At 59.0% G+C, this 14381-nt stretch overlaps 1 protein-coding gene across 2 annotated transcripts in view; it reads right to left on the bottom strand.

The window, feature by feature from the left end:
- The window catches only part of STK32C (serine/threonine kinase 32C), a 91836-nt gene that overhangs the window by 23347 nt on the left and 54108 nt on the right, over positions 1-14381 (bottom strand). For both annotated transcript variants that reach the window (XM_024121437.3, XM_028481784.2), the window contains exon 2: positions 13214-13269. In XM_024121437.3, the coding sequence (XP_023977205.1) occupies positions 13214-13269 (56 nt within the window). The remainder of the gene's footprint in view (positions 1-13213; positions 13270-14381) is intronic.

Raw genomic sequence — 14381 nt, forward strand, 5'->3', positions numbered from 1 at the left:
AAAAAAAAAAAAAAAAAAAGTTCCAGCAAAGCAGACTTAAAAGACCTACATGTTCAATCTACTCTTGCTGCACTGATATCAATAATCAGGCCAAGTTTAATGAAACCAGACTGATTTTGCAAACAAATTAATCTTCAATTATCTCTATTAAGAATGGGGGTGATTTCAGGGAGAGAACTCTGTTTCAGTAAAAGTACAGCACACCCTGTGGGGTGTCGAACGGCCACATCTCTCTGTCAGCAATTAACACTTCCAATTTCTCTCCTACCCTTCTGGCCTGGAATCACGAGAAATGAAAACTTCCCCTGCAAGCTGAAGCTTGACGACTTAGTATAAACTTCAGAGGAATCGCACAGGTTACATGTGGACCATCCCCATGGTGCCGGCTGGGGGCTGCTCAGAGCTCACTCGACGCCATGGCCACATGCCAACTGCGGCCCAGGAAAAGCAGCGGAACTGCCACCACCTGCCCTTGCCGCCCCCCATCCAGGGAGGCACGGAGACCACGCTCCTGGAAGTGCCCCCGGCTGACCACCTCGGGACTCAGACTCGGGTGGGCAGTTGGCTTTCCCTTTGTTTCCACAGAAGTACCTCCCATTAAATGCCGACTGCTCAGACCATGCAAAGGCCTCACTTCGGCGGGAAGGCCCTCCAACAGTGAGACACAACTGCTTAACTAAACCGGCCTGGTCTCAGGACTGAGAAACTGGTACACTGAGGCATGGAGCAGTTCACAGCTATGACTCTTCCCGACGGGGGGTGTTGGGGGGAATCAGGGAGGTGGGACACGCCCTGAAGGGTGCACTCTGGCCACGATCGCTTCCAGCAACCACCCTCACAGAGCAGCGGGGCAAGAGGGCACCTGCCCCCGCTTTCTCTCTGCAACCAGGGAATCACCCCGGTGGATGATCTATCCTCAGGATGGGAAGTCCAGGCCGAGAGCATTCTGCGCAAGCAGGCCTCGCTGAAGCATTTTTTCTCCTCCTTCGGCCTCCCACGGACTCTAGTTACCTTTCCGCGTCGCCGCTTCGTCCGACCCAGCGCAGAAACATTCAAGTTTTGCCTCTTCTCTGGGTCTTCATTTCCTTACGAGGGCTCCGGCGTCACCCAAAACTTACGTTAAATGTGTATGCTTTTTAATGTGAGCTTACATTAACTGTGTATGCTTTTCTCCTGTTCCTCTGCCTTACGTCACTTTAATTCTCAGGTCCGGCTGAAAACCCTAGGGGAGGAGAGGGGAAACCCGGCCTCCCCTCCAGCCCCAGGAGGGGCCAGCCCGCGGCCACCTCCATTCCAGACCATGCGAGAACACACCTCTGCTGTCTGAGGCCACCCAGTTGTGGTGCTTTGTCACGGCCCTGAGAACATCCTGCTTCCCGCCAGCGTCCGTGACCAGGCCTGCGGGCACTGGCCCGCCCGGCTCCCGCTGGCCTCCCCCAGGCACCCTCCCTCCTCCCTGTCCAGGCGGCCCCGGTCCAGCCCACGCCCTGAGCTCCTTCACGATCCTGCCCCCCACCCCAGGCGGCCGAGACCAGCCCCCGGAGGCCCACGGCCGCCGGGCACACTCCCATTTGTCTGAGCCGGTGCTGGTCTTCCCCTTAGAGTCAGTGGCATCCGAACGCCTCTGGCGGGGCAGCTGAAAAGGGCTTTAGGACCCCAGCGGCCCAGCTGGAAGAGGCCGAGTGGGCCCGGCCCCTGCGGGCTCCGCAGAGCCCCCGACGGGAGAGGCTCCAATCAGAGGCCATTTAAAGCGCTGGGGTTTGGTGCAGAGGGACCCCGGCCGCAGCTCACACAGAGCAGCACTTACGGAAGGGCCGGAAAGCCTCTGGCATTTTATGAGCCGCCTGCAAGGCTGAGAGCATTGGTCGGTCCCATGAAACCATTTCCTCAAATGGAATTGGTCTCGGCTTCTGAGCTGCGTCCTCCCATAATCGACTCAAGACAGACAGAGGAAATGGAATTAGATCTAAGCGTGAAAAGGAATAAAGTCTGCAGATCCCAGGGCACCAGGGCAGCCCCGGGCTTTCCGTGTGACATGCCACTGGCTGCAGCGGTGCCTCCAAGGCCTGGAATAATTGGTGACAAATGGCAGGGTAATTTTCATTTTAATTGAACGCTGTTTACACGTTTGGCAGATTTTTTTTTTCCCTGGAGCTGACAAGTTGGTCACATAATTCATAGGGAAAGACAATCAAGTAAAAATAGCCAAGAAGAAAACTTTAAAAGAAGAGCAAAGGCAGGGACGTGAGCCCTATCAGGTATCAGAGCGTGTTACATAAACCTCCTGTGACAACGCGCGGTCCTACAGCGGAACAGGCAGCAGGCCAAGGGGCAGGAGAGAAGATCCAGAAATAGACCCAATTGCATAAGGATACTTAGTACATAACAAAGGCAACGTCTCAAATTTATGGAGAAAATAGACTTTTTATGAAAAAATGGCATTGGGATAACCGAACAGCTACATAAAGAAAAGATGCAATGGGATCCATTCGTGACACTTTATAAGTCAGAATAAATTCCAAATGCATAATAGGCTTAACATGATTAAGGAAACACAGACGTGATGAAGGAAACAGGATGGGGTCCTCTATAGCTAGAAGGGGGGATGTATCCCTGTGGCCCCAAATCTGAAAGCAACAAGGAAGAAGACTGACAAACACGACTACATACAAGTATAAATGTTTTATGTGGAAAAAATCCACATAAACAAAGTTGGAAGACAAATAATAAACTGGGAAAATATTTACAGCTCATTTAGAAATAAAAGGTTAATATCACTAATATATAATGAAGCTTTAAAAATAAAAAAGACCATCAGCCCAAAAGAAAAAGGGGCAAAGGATGTGAAAATGATCTTCGAACATTTTAAAAAGATGCTCAGAGCTTCCCTGGTGGCGCAGTGGTTGAGAGTCCACCTGCCAATGCAGAGGACACGGGTTCGTGCCCCGGTCCGGGAAGATCCCACATGCCGCGGAGCGGCCCCGCAACGGGAGAGGCCACAGCAGTGAGAGGCCCGCGTACCGGAAAAAAAAAAAAAAAAAAAAAAAAAACATGTTCAACCTTGCTTGTCATAAAAGAAATGTGAGATGCCATTTCTCGCCTGTCGGGCTGGTGGAGGCCCAGCCCTGGCAGCAGCCCCGGGCACAGGCCCAGGGGCGCGCGAGCCCCACGGACGGCTGGCGTGTCTGGCAGCATCACACGTGCATCCATCCTGCATCCCACGCAGTCCGCTTCTAGGAACCAACCAGAAGACGCGCTGGGTCATGCGTGAGGCACGATACCCGTGGCCCCGCCTGTGGACGCAAAGCTAGGAAGCAGCCTAACACTCACCAGGAACACATATGGTCGCAGGACATCGGGCCCCTACATGCCCGTGTCCCAACCCCTGGACCCTGTGAACGTGCCACCTCATGTGGCTAAGGGACCCTGCCGACGGGGGTACGTGAAGGATGTTGAGATGTAGGGGTTACTCTGGATGATCCAGGTGGGCCCAGAGTAACCACCGGGCCCTTCGAAGGGAGAGAGGAGGTGGCGGGGGGGTGAGGTCAGAGAAGAGGTGACAAAGGAGCAGAGCTCTCAGGAAGGCAGGGCCACAAGCCCGGCAACGTGGCGCCTCTGGAAGCTGGAAAAGGCGGGACACAGGTGTTCCCCTGAACCTGCAGGAGGGCCCCGCCCTGCCCCACTGCGACTCCAGCCCAGGGCTGACCGGTCTTAGACTTCTGACTCCACGACTGTCAGGTGGCGCGTTTGTGTTGCTGCAGCCGTGGGAGCTCGTCAGCGTGCCCACCCCGTGGCGGGGTTCTGCGGCTACCAAGGGCAGGGATCGGGGTGGCTCCGAACGAAGAGCGTGACTTCCAGAAACACCATCAAGTCAAAAGCAAAGTGCAGAGAGCGTGTGAACAGCAGGCTACTCGGCATTTAAGAAGCAGGTCACGTGAATGCAGTAAAAAGAAACCAATGGAAATATGAACCAAGCTTTTTCAAAAGGGATGTTCAGGGAGGGAGGGAGTCGCAAGAGGGAAGAGATATGGGGACGTGTGTATATGTATAGCTGATTCGCTTTGTTGTAAAGCAGAAACACACCACTGTAAAGCAATTATACTCCAATAAAGACGTTAAAAAAAAAAGGGATATTCGTGGGAGGAAGGCGGAAACAGGACAGAAGGAACAGCAGTCGAGGCTATACTTTGTCTTATAGACTTTAACCTGACACCATGTAAGTATCTTACATAATCATTAAATTTAACATAAAAGGTAATCTCTAAAAGACAAGAGCAAAGTAAAAACATAACGTTAATTGCACACCCAGGCCTCCGCCCCCCTGGGGTCTCAGGCAGGCTGACCTGGGCCTTTGGTCCCACGGGGACAGGTTGTCAGCTCAGTCCAGGAAACGTTCTCCAGACCCGGTGCCAGCATCTGAGCCTCGGCGGAGAAGACCCTATCCCAACCGAGGGCATCACCCCCACCCCCGTCTCACAATCACAGCTAGAGAAAACAATAGAAACCTGAACAAAACCGAGCAACGTAGAAAATTATCCAAACTGAGCATAAAAGAAGTTGAAATCCTGAATAGGCCAATAAACAGAGATCTAAACAGAAATTAAAGCTCTACTATTAAAATATCACAAGGCACCATATGATCCAGCAATTCCACCGCTGGGTATGCACCCAGGAGAATCGAAAGCAGGGACCCAAACAGGTGTTTGTACACCCGGGTTCATCACAGCAGCCTGACTGACACTCACCTAAAGGTGGACAGAATCCAAGTGTCCATCAATGGATGAGCAGAGAAGCAAGATGTGGTCCATCCACGTAACAGAATGCTATTTGGCCTCTAAAGGCAGGAGATTCTGACACAGGCTACAACATGGATGAACCTGGAGGACATCAAGCTAAATGAGTTAAGCCAGTAACAATGTGTGATGGCACTTACGTAAGGTACACAGATTAGCCGGATGCATAGAGATAGAAAAGTAGATTTGAGGTTACCAGGGGCTCAGGGAGGGGGTAGGGAGTCAGTGTTTAATGGGGACAGAGTTTCTGTTTTTGGGGCGATGAGAAAGTTCCCGAGATGACGATGGCTGTACACCAGTGTGAATGTACCTAATGCCACTGAATTGTACGCTTAAAAGTGGTAAAGGTGGTAAATTTGATGTTATGTGTATTTTACTCTAATTTTTTTTTTAAAGATAATATCAAGCCAACGTATGTCCCAACTAACGGAGTCAAGAAACAGCACTGCTCGAAGGTCTGGGGGCGGGGCTCTCTGACAGTGGGGACAAATCCATGACATCTGCTTGGGCGGCCGCCATGGACTGGCCCTGCCTTGCGTGGGCAGTGGGCAGGGGCGGGCAGAGGGGGTGGGCGGCAGGTGGGCTTGCCTTCAACGATGCCGCCCGTGGCCCCCCGAGACTGCCTGTGTGGTCGCAGTCGAGGGTGTGATGCGAACACGGAGCCTGGGCCGAACGTCCGGGGCACAGCACGCAGGCACAGGTTTCTGAGACCCAGAGTCCAGATCGGCGCCCGGACGTCTCAGGAGAAGGGGCTTCGAGCCTGGTCAGGGAGCTGGACGGTGATGGCAAGGGCCAGAGCGCAGCACTCGCCGCCAGCGTCAATACCAGAGATCACAGGGCTGAGGACGGACTGCAGGCAAAGCTGTCTCCAGCAGCCCCGGTGGTGGCTGTCGACAGCCAGCTTCGAATCCCAGAGCCCGACACCTCCACGCTCTTGGCCACAGCTGCCCTCTCCTCACAGCGTTTCCGCCATAAGGGATGCACGGAACCCCAGGCAGCTCCTCCTGGGTTAACTCAGCAAGATGTCACAGCAGCGCTCAGGAGGGCTGATCATTTGCCACCCGCCGAAGTGTTGCCATAGCAATCGCAAGCAAAGGCTTCTCACTCAGATGGCAGTGGGGGGAGGCTGGGCAAGGTGGCATCACTGGGGTGCCCTGAGAACAGGGTCCGGGAAAAGAGGCGAGGCCGAGGGCCCCTGGGACGGTCCTTGCCCTCCCTGCAGCCACTCTCTTGCTCTCCCACCCCCCCCACCCCCCAGGTCCACCCGAGGGTCCGGGGGGCAGGAGACTCCTCGGATGTCTGGGATCATCTTACTTCTTTCCCCACAAACTGGAGAAACACAAAGCCATGGGCCTGGGCTCTGGACACTTCATCCCCTGAGGCTGGTGCTTTCCTTCCCTCCCCCAACAATCACCCAAGCAGCCCTCCTTCTGCAGGAGCAAGAGGCCAGGGATGAGCATCTCACCCCCAGGCTGGGCCCAGGTGACCAGAAAAGGGTCCCTGGGCCTCACAGCTGGAGAACAGCCCCCATCCCTGCCCTATTTCACAGCAAGCGTCCTGACTCGGAACCCACGGCCTCCTGACAGGCCTGGGCTGGGGGAGGGCAAAGGGTGGCCAGGCCCTCCTACCCCAACATTGACTGCGGCAGGCACCCCAGAAGCAGCCCCTGTGTCAGTTCCAGCCCAGCCTTTGTGCAGACGCAGAGAGAGGAAAAGGGGGCGCCGTGGGGTGTGGGGTATGCAGAGCAGTGGGTGAGAGGAGGCCTGGCTAGTGAGGGCAGGACCCCACCCAGAGTCAAGAAAAGGCCCCGGGAGCCAGAGGGGCTGGAATGCAGGACGGAGCCCTGGACGCCCCTGCTCAAACGCCATGTCCCGCCCACTGTGCAGAGCTCCGCACCCAGGGCCAGGGCCTCTGGGACTCGCCAAGGCATGCCCCGCCCCCGCTCCCAGGAGCCAGCCTTTCCTCCTGCAGGGCTGTGCCCATCAGATGCCTCGACACTCACTTCCTAATGCTGCCCGGTCTGGCCGGCTGCCCACTGTTAGGGGGCTCTGCAGACCCCAGTCGAGAGTGGAGACCCACCTCTGCCCCACGGACAGCATCATGGGAGCACATTTAGCCCCAAACGCCCCTGGTTAAGGCAGGAGGGGGCCTCACTATTCCTGGCAGGGATCATCCACAAGCTGGCAAAGCCAGGCCACCACCCTCCGCCCACACCTGGGACCACCCACATCCCGCACCCAGCACCGCCCCTAGCACCGCCCCTGCCCTCAGCAGCTGAGGGCAGGCAGAGGGCAATGGGGGTGGAGGGGAGTGCAGCAGGCCGGGGGACAGAAGCCACCGTTTCCAATAAACTGGAAATAAAGTTGGAAAATAAAACATACTCACAGTAACAGAAAAGATAATACATAACAGCTGAGCACAAAACAACTATAAGAACAATATCTATTAAACATGACAAAATGTGAAGGATCCCCAGGGGAGTAAGATAACAACTTTCCTCCCATTTAATCTTAAAATGCAATTCCTACTCAAATTTCAATGAGTTTATTTTTGATCTTGACGAAATTTATTTGAAAGCTCAATTGGAAAAATAAATACACGAGAGCAGCTGACGTTTTGGAGGATCATAAGCCGGGCGGCTGTTAACGCTCTGAAGGCTTGGGGGTTGGAACAAAACGGAGTCCCTGAGTCAGAGCAGAGGCCGCAGAGAGCAAAGGACAGGCAGCGGTTCCCCCTGAGGACAGACAGACGGACGGATGGACCGAGCAGCTGAGCTTGCCAACTGAAAAATGTTAAATTCCAGAGGGAGTGAAGTTCTTTTCCAAAACAGAATATTTTCTTTGTTCTGAGAGTAAAAGTAGTAACGATCGTTGTAAACAAAGGCCAGTGTGAGACAAAGCTCCGGGTGGACACGGGCAGACGCGATGGCCTCCCGAGAACTCAGGGAGGATGCACGGGGCCTGGGGGCCAGAGGAGGAGGGAGGCCAGGCTGGCAGGAAAGGAAGGAGGGAGGGGGAAGAGATGGGGAGGGGCAGGCGAGGGAAGATGGGGGAGGGTGGGCGGGCAGCGATGAGGCACAGGTGTCATTAGAGCAGCTCCTGGGCAAGTTCCATCTGGAGAGACGGGATGTTTGATTCTTACCTTAGCCCACCGCCCCACCGCCGGGAAAAAGATGGGGAAGCCACAGGCGTTCCCTCTCAAAGTAGAAACACACCTTCCGTGTCCTCAGGTAACCAGAGCCCTAGGGAGAGTCCAGGCTTTTGGGAGGAGCGGTGTGGCCAGAGAAGGGCCAAGTGACACTGCCCACTTACACAGCAGACCGGGGCCCAGCCCCAGGGGTCGGCGTGGTCCCGCAAGTTGCCACCACCCTGTGCACACGTGCGGGCCCCCTCAACAGAGCCTGTCCCAGAGAGGCCCTGGGGGCTGCGACCCTGCCCTGGGCTGCAAACACCACAGCTCATGAGGGTCGGGGGCTCGGAGCAAACGCCCATCAACAGGTCCTGGAGTAATCCTGTGATAGTGCAGCACGGAGCTGGAATTCAATTTCCTGGATGCAAATCAAACCTGGCTGGCAGTGCTGGCGGGGAGGCCCCACTGCGCGCGCGCGCGCACGCACACACGGGGGCACGGGGATAAGGCGGGTGGGTGGTGGCGTTTGAGGGCTAGGCCATCACCGACACCCACAAAAAAATAGGCCAATTTTCTCCAAGTCTTAATTATTCCACGGAAACGATCTGCCTTGGAATAAACTGCAGCCACATCGTCCAGCTGGACAGAACTCAGGGAGCCCCAAGCTGAGGCGGGGAGCTCATGCCCATCACACCTGAAAAGCACCCTGATTCCCAGGAGCCGCTGAGTACTGGCCTCGGGCTGGGCAGCCAGAGGCCGGGGGAGCCTAAAGGACTGCCTGGAACCTTCCAGTTCCTTTGAACATGGCCCCAGACAAGGAGGCAGAGCCTTGCTCCCCAGGCCCCTCCCCAGCAGGGGCCCCATAAGTTCCGGGCACCAGGGATCTGGGGCCATGCACGTGGAGGGCAGGGCAGCCCCGAGCAGAGGGGCCCAGAGGGCAGCCACACGTAAGGCTCACGTGGGCCGCAGCCGGGGGAGACGGGTGCCCAGGAGGGGGACGCACACCCCAGGGTGGCCCCAGGAAAGGGCAAAGCAAGGGTGCCACAGCTCACAGGTTGGGCCCCAGGGCAGGCGGTGAGGCCACAGCTGGAGGAGCCAAGGGCGGGGAGGTGGCCCTGCCCTCCTCCCAGGGGGGCCCGTTGCCCGTGCACAGTGTCCACGTGGCCCCGGGGAAGCCCGGGGCTCTGCTCCAGGCCCCGCGGGCACTCACTGCACGCCGAGGGGCCGCTGACCTTCGTGAGAGCTGTGTCCATGTCAGCTCGGGGCCCAGGGCTGGGGGCTTCTCAGAGCCAAGGACTGAAGGGGAGCAGGGGCTGTGACGGGGTGGGGTAGGGCCTCATCCCCGGTGGGCCCACAGCTGGAAGGAGGGGGCAGGGGCGTGTGTGGAAGAAAGGAAGTTGAGGGCGGCCTTTGTGGATGTAACAATGCAGAGCAGCCCTGCCTCACCCTGAGGGTAGGTTCCTTTCAAGGAAGTTTCTAGGGCACCAAGGAGGGCCTGCCTTGGGGTGGGGCAGGAGACGCCCCAGCACAGGATGCGTATGAGGGCCCCCCCGACCACGGGACCCTTCAGTCCTGTGGCTGGAACCGCCCTGGTGTTCACGAAGTGAGCAGAGACTAAGCCATGAGCAATTCCAGAGGAACGGGCCTCTGGGAGTTTGGTTCTTAATGAGCCAGAGCCGGAACGTGGGGCAGAGGCAGGCAGGACCCCACAGGCCAGCCCCAGCGGGTAGGCGGGCAGAGGTGGCGGTCTGGGACCTACAGCTTGGTCCACGGGGCTGGTGCCCCCAACGCTGACCCAGGGGCTGGTCTGAGGTTCCCCGGGGCAGCCTCGGGCCTGGGCAGGGAGCAGGGTCGGGGGTGGGGAGGAAGGGAAAAAGGGGGGGAGGAGAGGCTGGCTGGAAGGGCCCCCAAAGGCAAAGGTCTGAGCCCGAAGCCCCACCCGCCGGGCTCCCCACTCCACGCACCCCTGTGAATGAACCCTGTCTCCGACCCCCACCAGCCGCTGCTCCTGCTGGGAAAAGACCCAGCTACGCCAGCAAACGCTCTGTGCAGGCAGGGGCAGTGAGGTCCAAGTAAGGACTGCCCAGCTCACAGGGCCCAACTGCAGCGCCCCGGGGCCCCTGCCCACCTTCTGCTTGTAACCGATCGCTGTGGATCCCCGCAGCCCACGCCCCGACTACAGTGAGTGGGGCAGGGCAGGAGCACGCGGTCACACCAGCCAACCAGGGGGCTGCCCCCGGCCATCTCAGGCCAGGGCGGGAGGACAGCAGCCCTCGTCTCTCTGGCCGTGGAGCTCGGAGGTCATCCAGAGCTGAGCCGGTGAGAGAGGGCCCGGGTGGGCAGAGACCATGAGCCCTGGCAGGAGCCCAGCCCAGCTCAGCGGCCGCGGGGGCCTTCCCCACCCCTGCCCTTCCCCACCCTGGTGACATTAGCTCTTATCTGTCACCCCTTTCAGCTCTCTTGAATTAAGCATGTGTCACCTGCAGTCTGAGATTCCGGGTACGACACACAATGCCTGGCCGAGGGCTGCCAGAGCATCACCCATGGAGGGTCATGGAGGTCCGCAGTCCCACTGCGGCGCCTGTGGTGCTGACCTGCCCCTCCCCCAAGGAGGCCCGCCGCTGGGGGCTCACATCTGCACAGACACGGCCGTGGGAAGCCTCCCAGCGGCCAGCGCCGCGTGGGCACGGGCACGGGGGCGGGCGGGAAGTGTCCTGTCAGCGGCATCACTCCGGCCCGGCCTCTCTGCTCTGGGGACGGTCCCAGCCTCCTCGCAGGGTCAGGTGGCCATGACGTCCCAGAAGGCCTACGGACAGAGCCCAGTCCACCTCCCAGGCTAGTGGGGGCTGTGTTCTCCCCACTCATGGCTGCTGGGCCGGACCACCACCAGTTTCCGCCCTGCCTTGGAGAACAAAGCTCTCTACCCTGGGATACGATTTCTCCAAGAACTGGGCACTTGGGAGGGGCTGGGGGTTGTTAACTGGGTGCAGGATTCCAGCTTCACAGGCTGGAGATGGCGGGGTGACGGCTGCACGACAGTGGGGATGTACTTAATGCCACTGAGCTGTGCAGTTAAACATGGTTCCGATGGTACCTGTCATCACGTGCTGTGTAATTACCACCATAAAAAATTGGAAACAAAACCAAACAATATCCAGTCTTGTATCCAAGGACCACACACAGCAAATTTGGATAATCCATCTCCAGGAGCTACTGCCCTGAAGGGTGGAGCAACCAGGAGATAAATGGCCACGGTGCTGGGGGCAGACGGGTCACGTCACACACACCGACCCCTGTGCCTCCGCGCATGGGGGTGCGGGGTGGGTGGGGGGGGCGTCGGTGGGCCGCTGAACATCCACACCGACTTGGCCGAGAGGGGTTCCCCAGCAGCTCGTAAAGCCCGTCTTCACTGGACGTCCGGGCGTGGCTGAGCCAGCGCACACCCTCTGAAATAAGGCCACGTGTAAACAGGTGCGCAAGCGGCCCCGCCGTGCACGCTGGAGCTGGCTCCAGATCTCACTCGCTGTCCTCATGGGGTCACCACCCAGCCACCGAGAGCAGCGGAAGAGGACCAGAGCCCACATTCCAGACACATAACCGGCACCGGCACCCGCGGCCCAGAGACCCCGGAGGCCTAATTAGGGAGCAGGAAGCAGCCCTCCAATTACACCATAACCTGCGTCTGAAGATAAAACCCTGGCAGTACCCCACACTTCCTCCTGTCACCCCACTCTGAAGAGCCCCATTCCTGGGACCCTGTGGCCAGCTGGATCTTCAGAGCCAAGAACGCTCGGAGGAGCCAGAATCCTGGGGTCTGCAGACACTGCGGGTCGGGCGGGCTGCCCAGCTGTGCACCTGAGGGGAGGACAAGCCCCTCGCAGGGGTGCAGGGGGCCCAGCCTGGGGGCCGATGGGTGGGGACAGGGCAATGCGCCGCCCACCCCAGTCAGTCTTCGCCCCAAGGGGCCCCAGCTTCCCTCCCCGGCCCATTTTCCAGTCATCTGGATGACACCCATGTCTCCCTGTATAAGCCATCCCTCCCAAACCCAGTCTCGGCTGGTGTCCTCCCCCTGGGGGCGGGGCACCTTCCCCTAAGCCCACCCCTGCCTGCCCCCCTCGCCTCCCACACGCCGGTGCTCCCGTGGGAGAAGCCAGGTGGCGGAGACTGTCTCAGGCGCCACCAACGTCTGACAAGCTCACCAGCCAAGGACCTCATCTTTGGATCGACCATCTTTGCACAATCAACAAAAGGCCCAGGTCCATCGGTCGTCTCCTGACTCCGAGAGACGTTAAAAATGCTCTCCTCCTAATGCATACAGCATTTCAATGGATTTGTGCAAAGGGGCTAATTTGCTCTGGCTGTAATTTCCCCAGACCTGGTAACCTACGGCAGCACTCACTGTGATACAATGAGACGGAGACAATTAACAGCATTCAAATACCCTGGTAGTCTGCCCTGGCAGCACAGCAATCCCTTTAAAAGGCTTACAGGGCTCACACAGACGGCGTCCAGACAGCTGTGTGGGGCGTAGGGATGCGAAGGCCTCATCTGCCAAGGCCTCTGAGCTGAAAAGAAACCGTCCATCCAGAAGTGATTCACTTCAACAGGCCTGGCAAGGCAGAGTCCCGGGAGCTAATTTTAACCTTTGCAGAGCGCTCCTTAAGCCTCTTTGAGTTGTAATTACCCCCCATCTCTAGGCAGGACAAGGCGACAATCAGGAAGTCAGATCTGGCCAAGAGAAGCGAAGCAAAGTGGAGAATGGGTTCCAGGGGTCTTTCTGGAGAAGTGCAGCGTGGCCGCCCAGCCTGGGTCCTGCCCTGCCTGACCTGGAGGAACGGGCACAGGTGAAGCCTGGCCTCTGGGCTCCGGCTGCAGCACCGGTGTCGAAGCGTCACTGTGGCTCCAGACGCCGGACATCAGCTACACCACGAGCGGCTTCTATATGAAACGCTTCCCTCTCAGACCTCGAGCCGGCTCTGTCCCTAAGGAAAGCTGTTCTGCTGCAACACGGGCCTTGGTGTGGAGAGTGAGGGTGTCAGGGTCTCAGCCCTGGAAGAGCCCAGGGGCCATGCCATCTGCACCCTCAGCTCCTGGCTGAGCTACAAGACCCCCAAAGACCTGGGCTAAGAAACCCTAGCGGCGGTGAGCTCGGCTGACAGTCCACCCTGCGGCCCCAGCATCACCGGGCTGCTAGACAGGAAGCACACCCACACCCTCCACCCACAGACCCAGCTGGGGCCGGCCTCGCTCACACCGTTGTCCAGCCTTGGCCCCCTACCGGCTGGCCTTACCTTGCCGAAGCTGCCCTTCCCGATGGCACGGAGAATCTGGAAGTGGTCCAAGTTCACTGCAGAGAGAACAGAGGGATGCCAGGTGAGGTGGCAGAAAGGCCCTGTGCCTGCCACGAGCCCCCCGGCTGGAGCAGCCCCTGAGTGCCCGTACGCTGCGGGGAGCTCCCACACTGCAGGGCACCCCTGCAGCCCTTCGGCGGCCCACCTCCCCCAGGGCCTGGCGCTGCAGGGCGGGCCTGAGCCGAGGCAGAGCGGGGGGCTCCTGGGGGCCGTGCAGCCCCTCTTGCCGGGCTCACTGTGGGGTGAGGCCGGGCCGCACCGCCCACAGACGGGACACGATCAGACAGGGCAGCTCAGCTCAGCCCCAGGCACCCCGCAGCCCCCCAGTGAAAGCGGCCCCCAACCCGCAAAGACCCATAAATAAGTGGCCCGCCCTCTGAGTCTCGCGGAGGGCTGTGCCCCGTGGGCATCTCTGGACCAGTTTGAGGGGAGCCTGCAAGGGCCCCGGGATGGATAATGGGCCGTCCACAGCCTGAGCGAAACCACTCGACGCCTAATTTCTACCGACTTTCTTCACAGAATCAGACGGCGAGCCCCACCCCGGGGAAACTGCAGCTCTTTAACCGTCACAGCCCTGCTGAAGGACGGCCCCGCCGCCGCGCACCAGCCTGTCAGCGTGAAGCCCTGCGGAGGGGAGGGGGCGCGGACGGCTTTCCGGGGCTCCCCCTTCTGTTTCCAACCTGATGCTCTCTCTGCACACACGCCACGGGGGTTCACGACGTCCACGCAGGTTTCCCCTCATGTTGCTCGGGGGATCGGGTCTCTACCCAGGCCCGGGCCAGCCTGGCCTGTGTGCCGCATGTCTGTGCGCCCCCAGGTCTGTGCCCCCAGTCTGTGCCCCCCAGGTCTCTACACCCCAGGTCTGTGCCCCCCGGTCTGTGCCCCCCGGTCTGTGCCCCCAGGTCTCCCGCAGGTCTGTGTCCCCCCGTCTGTGCCCCCAGGTCCACGTGCCCCTCAGGTCTCCCGCAGGTCTAGGCCCCCAGGTCTGTGCCCCCCAGGTCTCTACTCCCCAGGTCTGTGGCCCCAAGGTCTGTGCACCCCCCAAGTCTGTGCCCCCAGTCTGTGCCCCCCAGGTCTGTGCCCCCAGGTCTGGGCCCCCCAGTCTCTA

Source organism: Physeter macrocephalus, chromosome 20 (assembly GCF_002837175.3).
Source record: "Physeter macrocephalus isolate SW-GA chromosome 20, ASM283717v5, whole genome shotgun sequence".
Lineage (NCBI taxonomy): Eukaryota > Metazoa > Chordata > Mammalia > Artiodactyla > Physeteridae > Physeter > Physeter macrocephalus.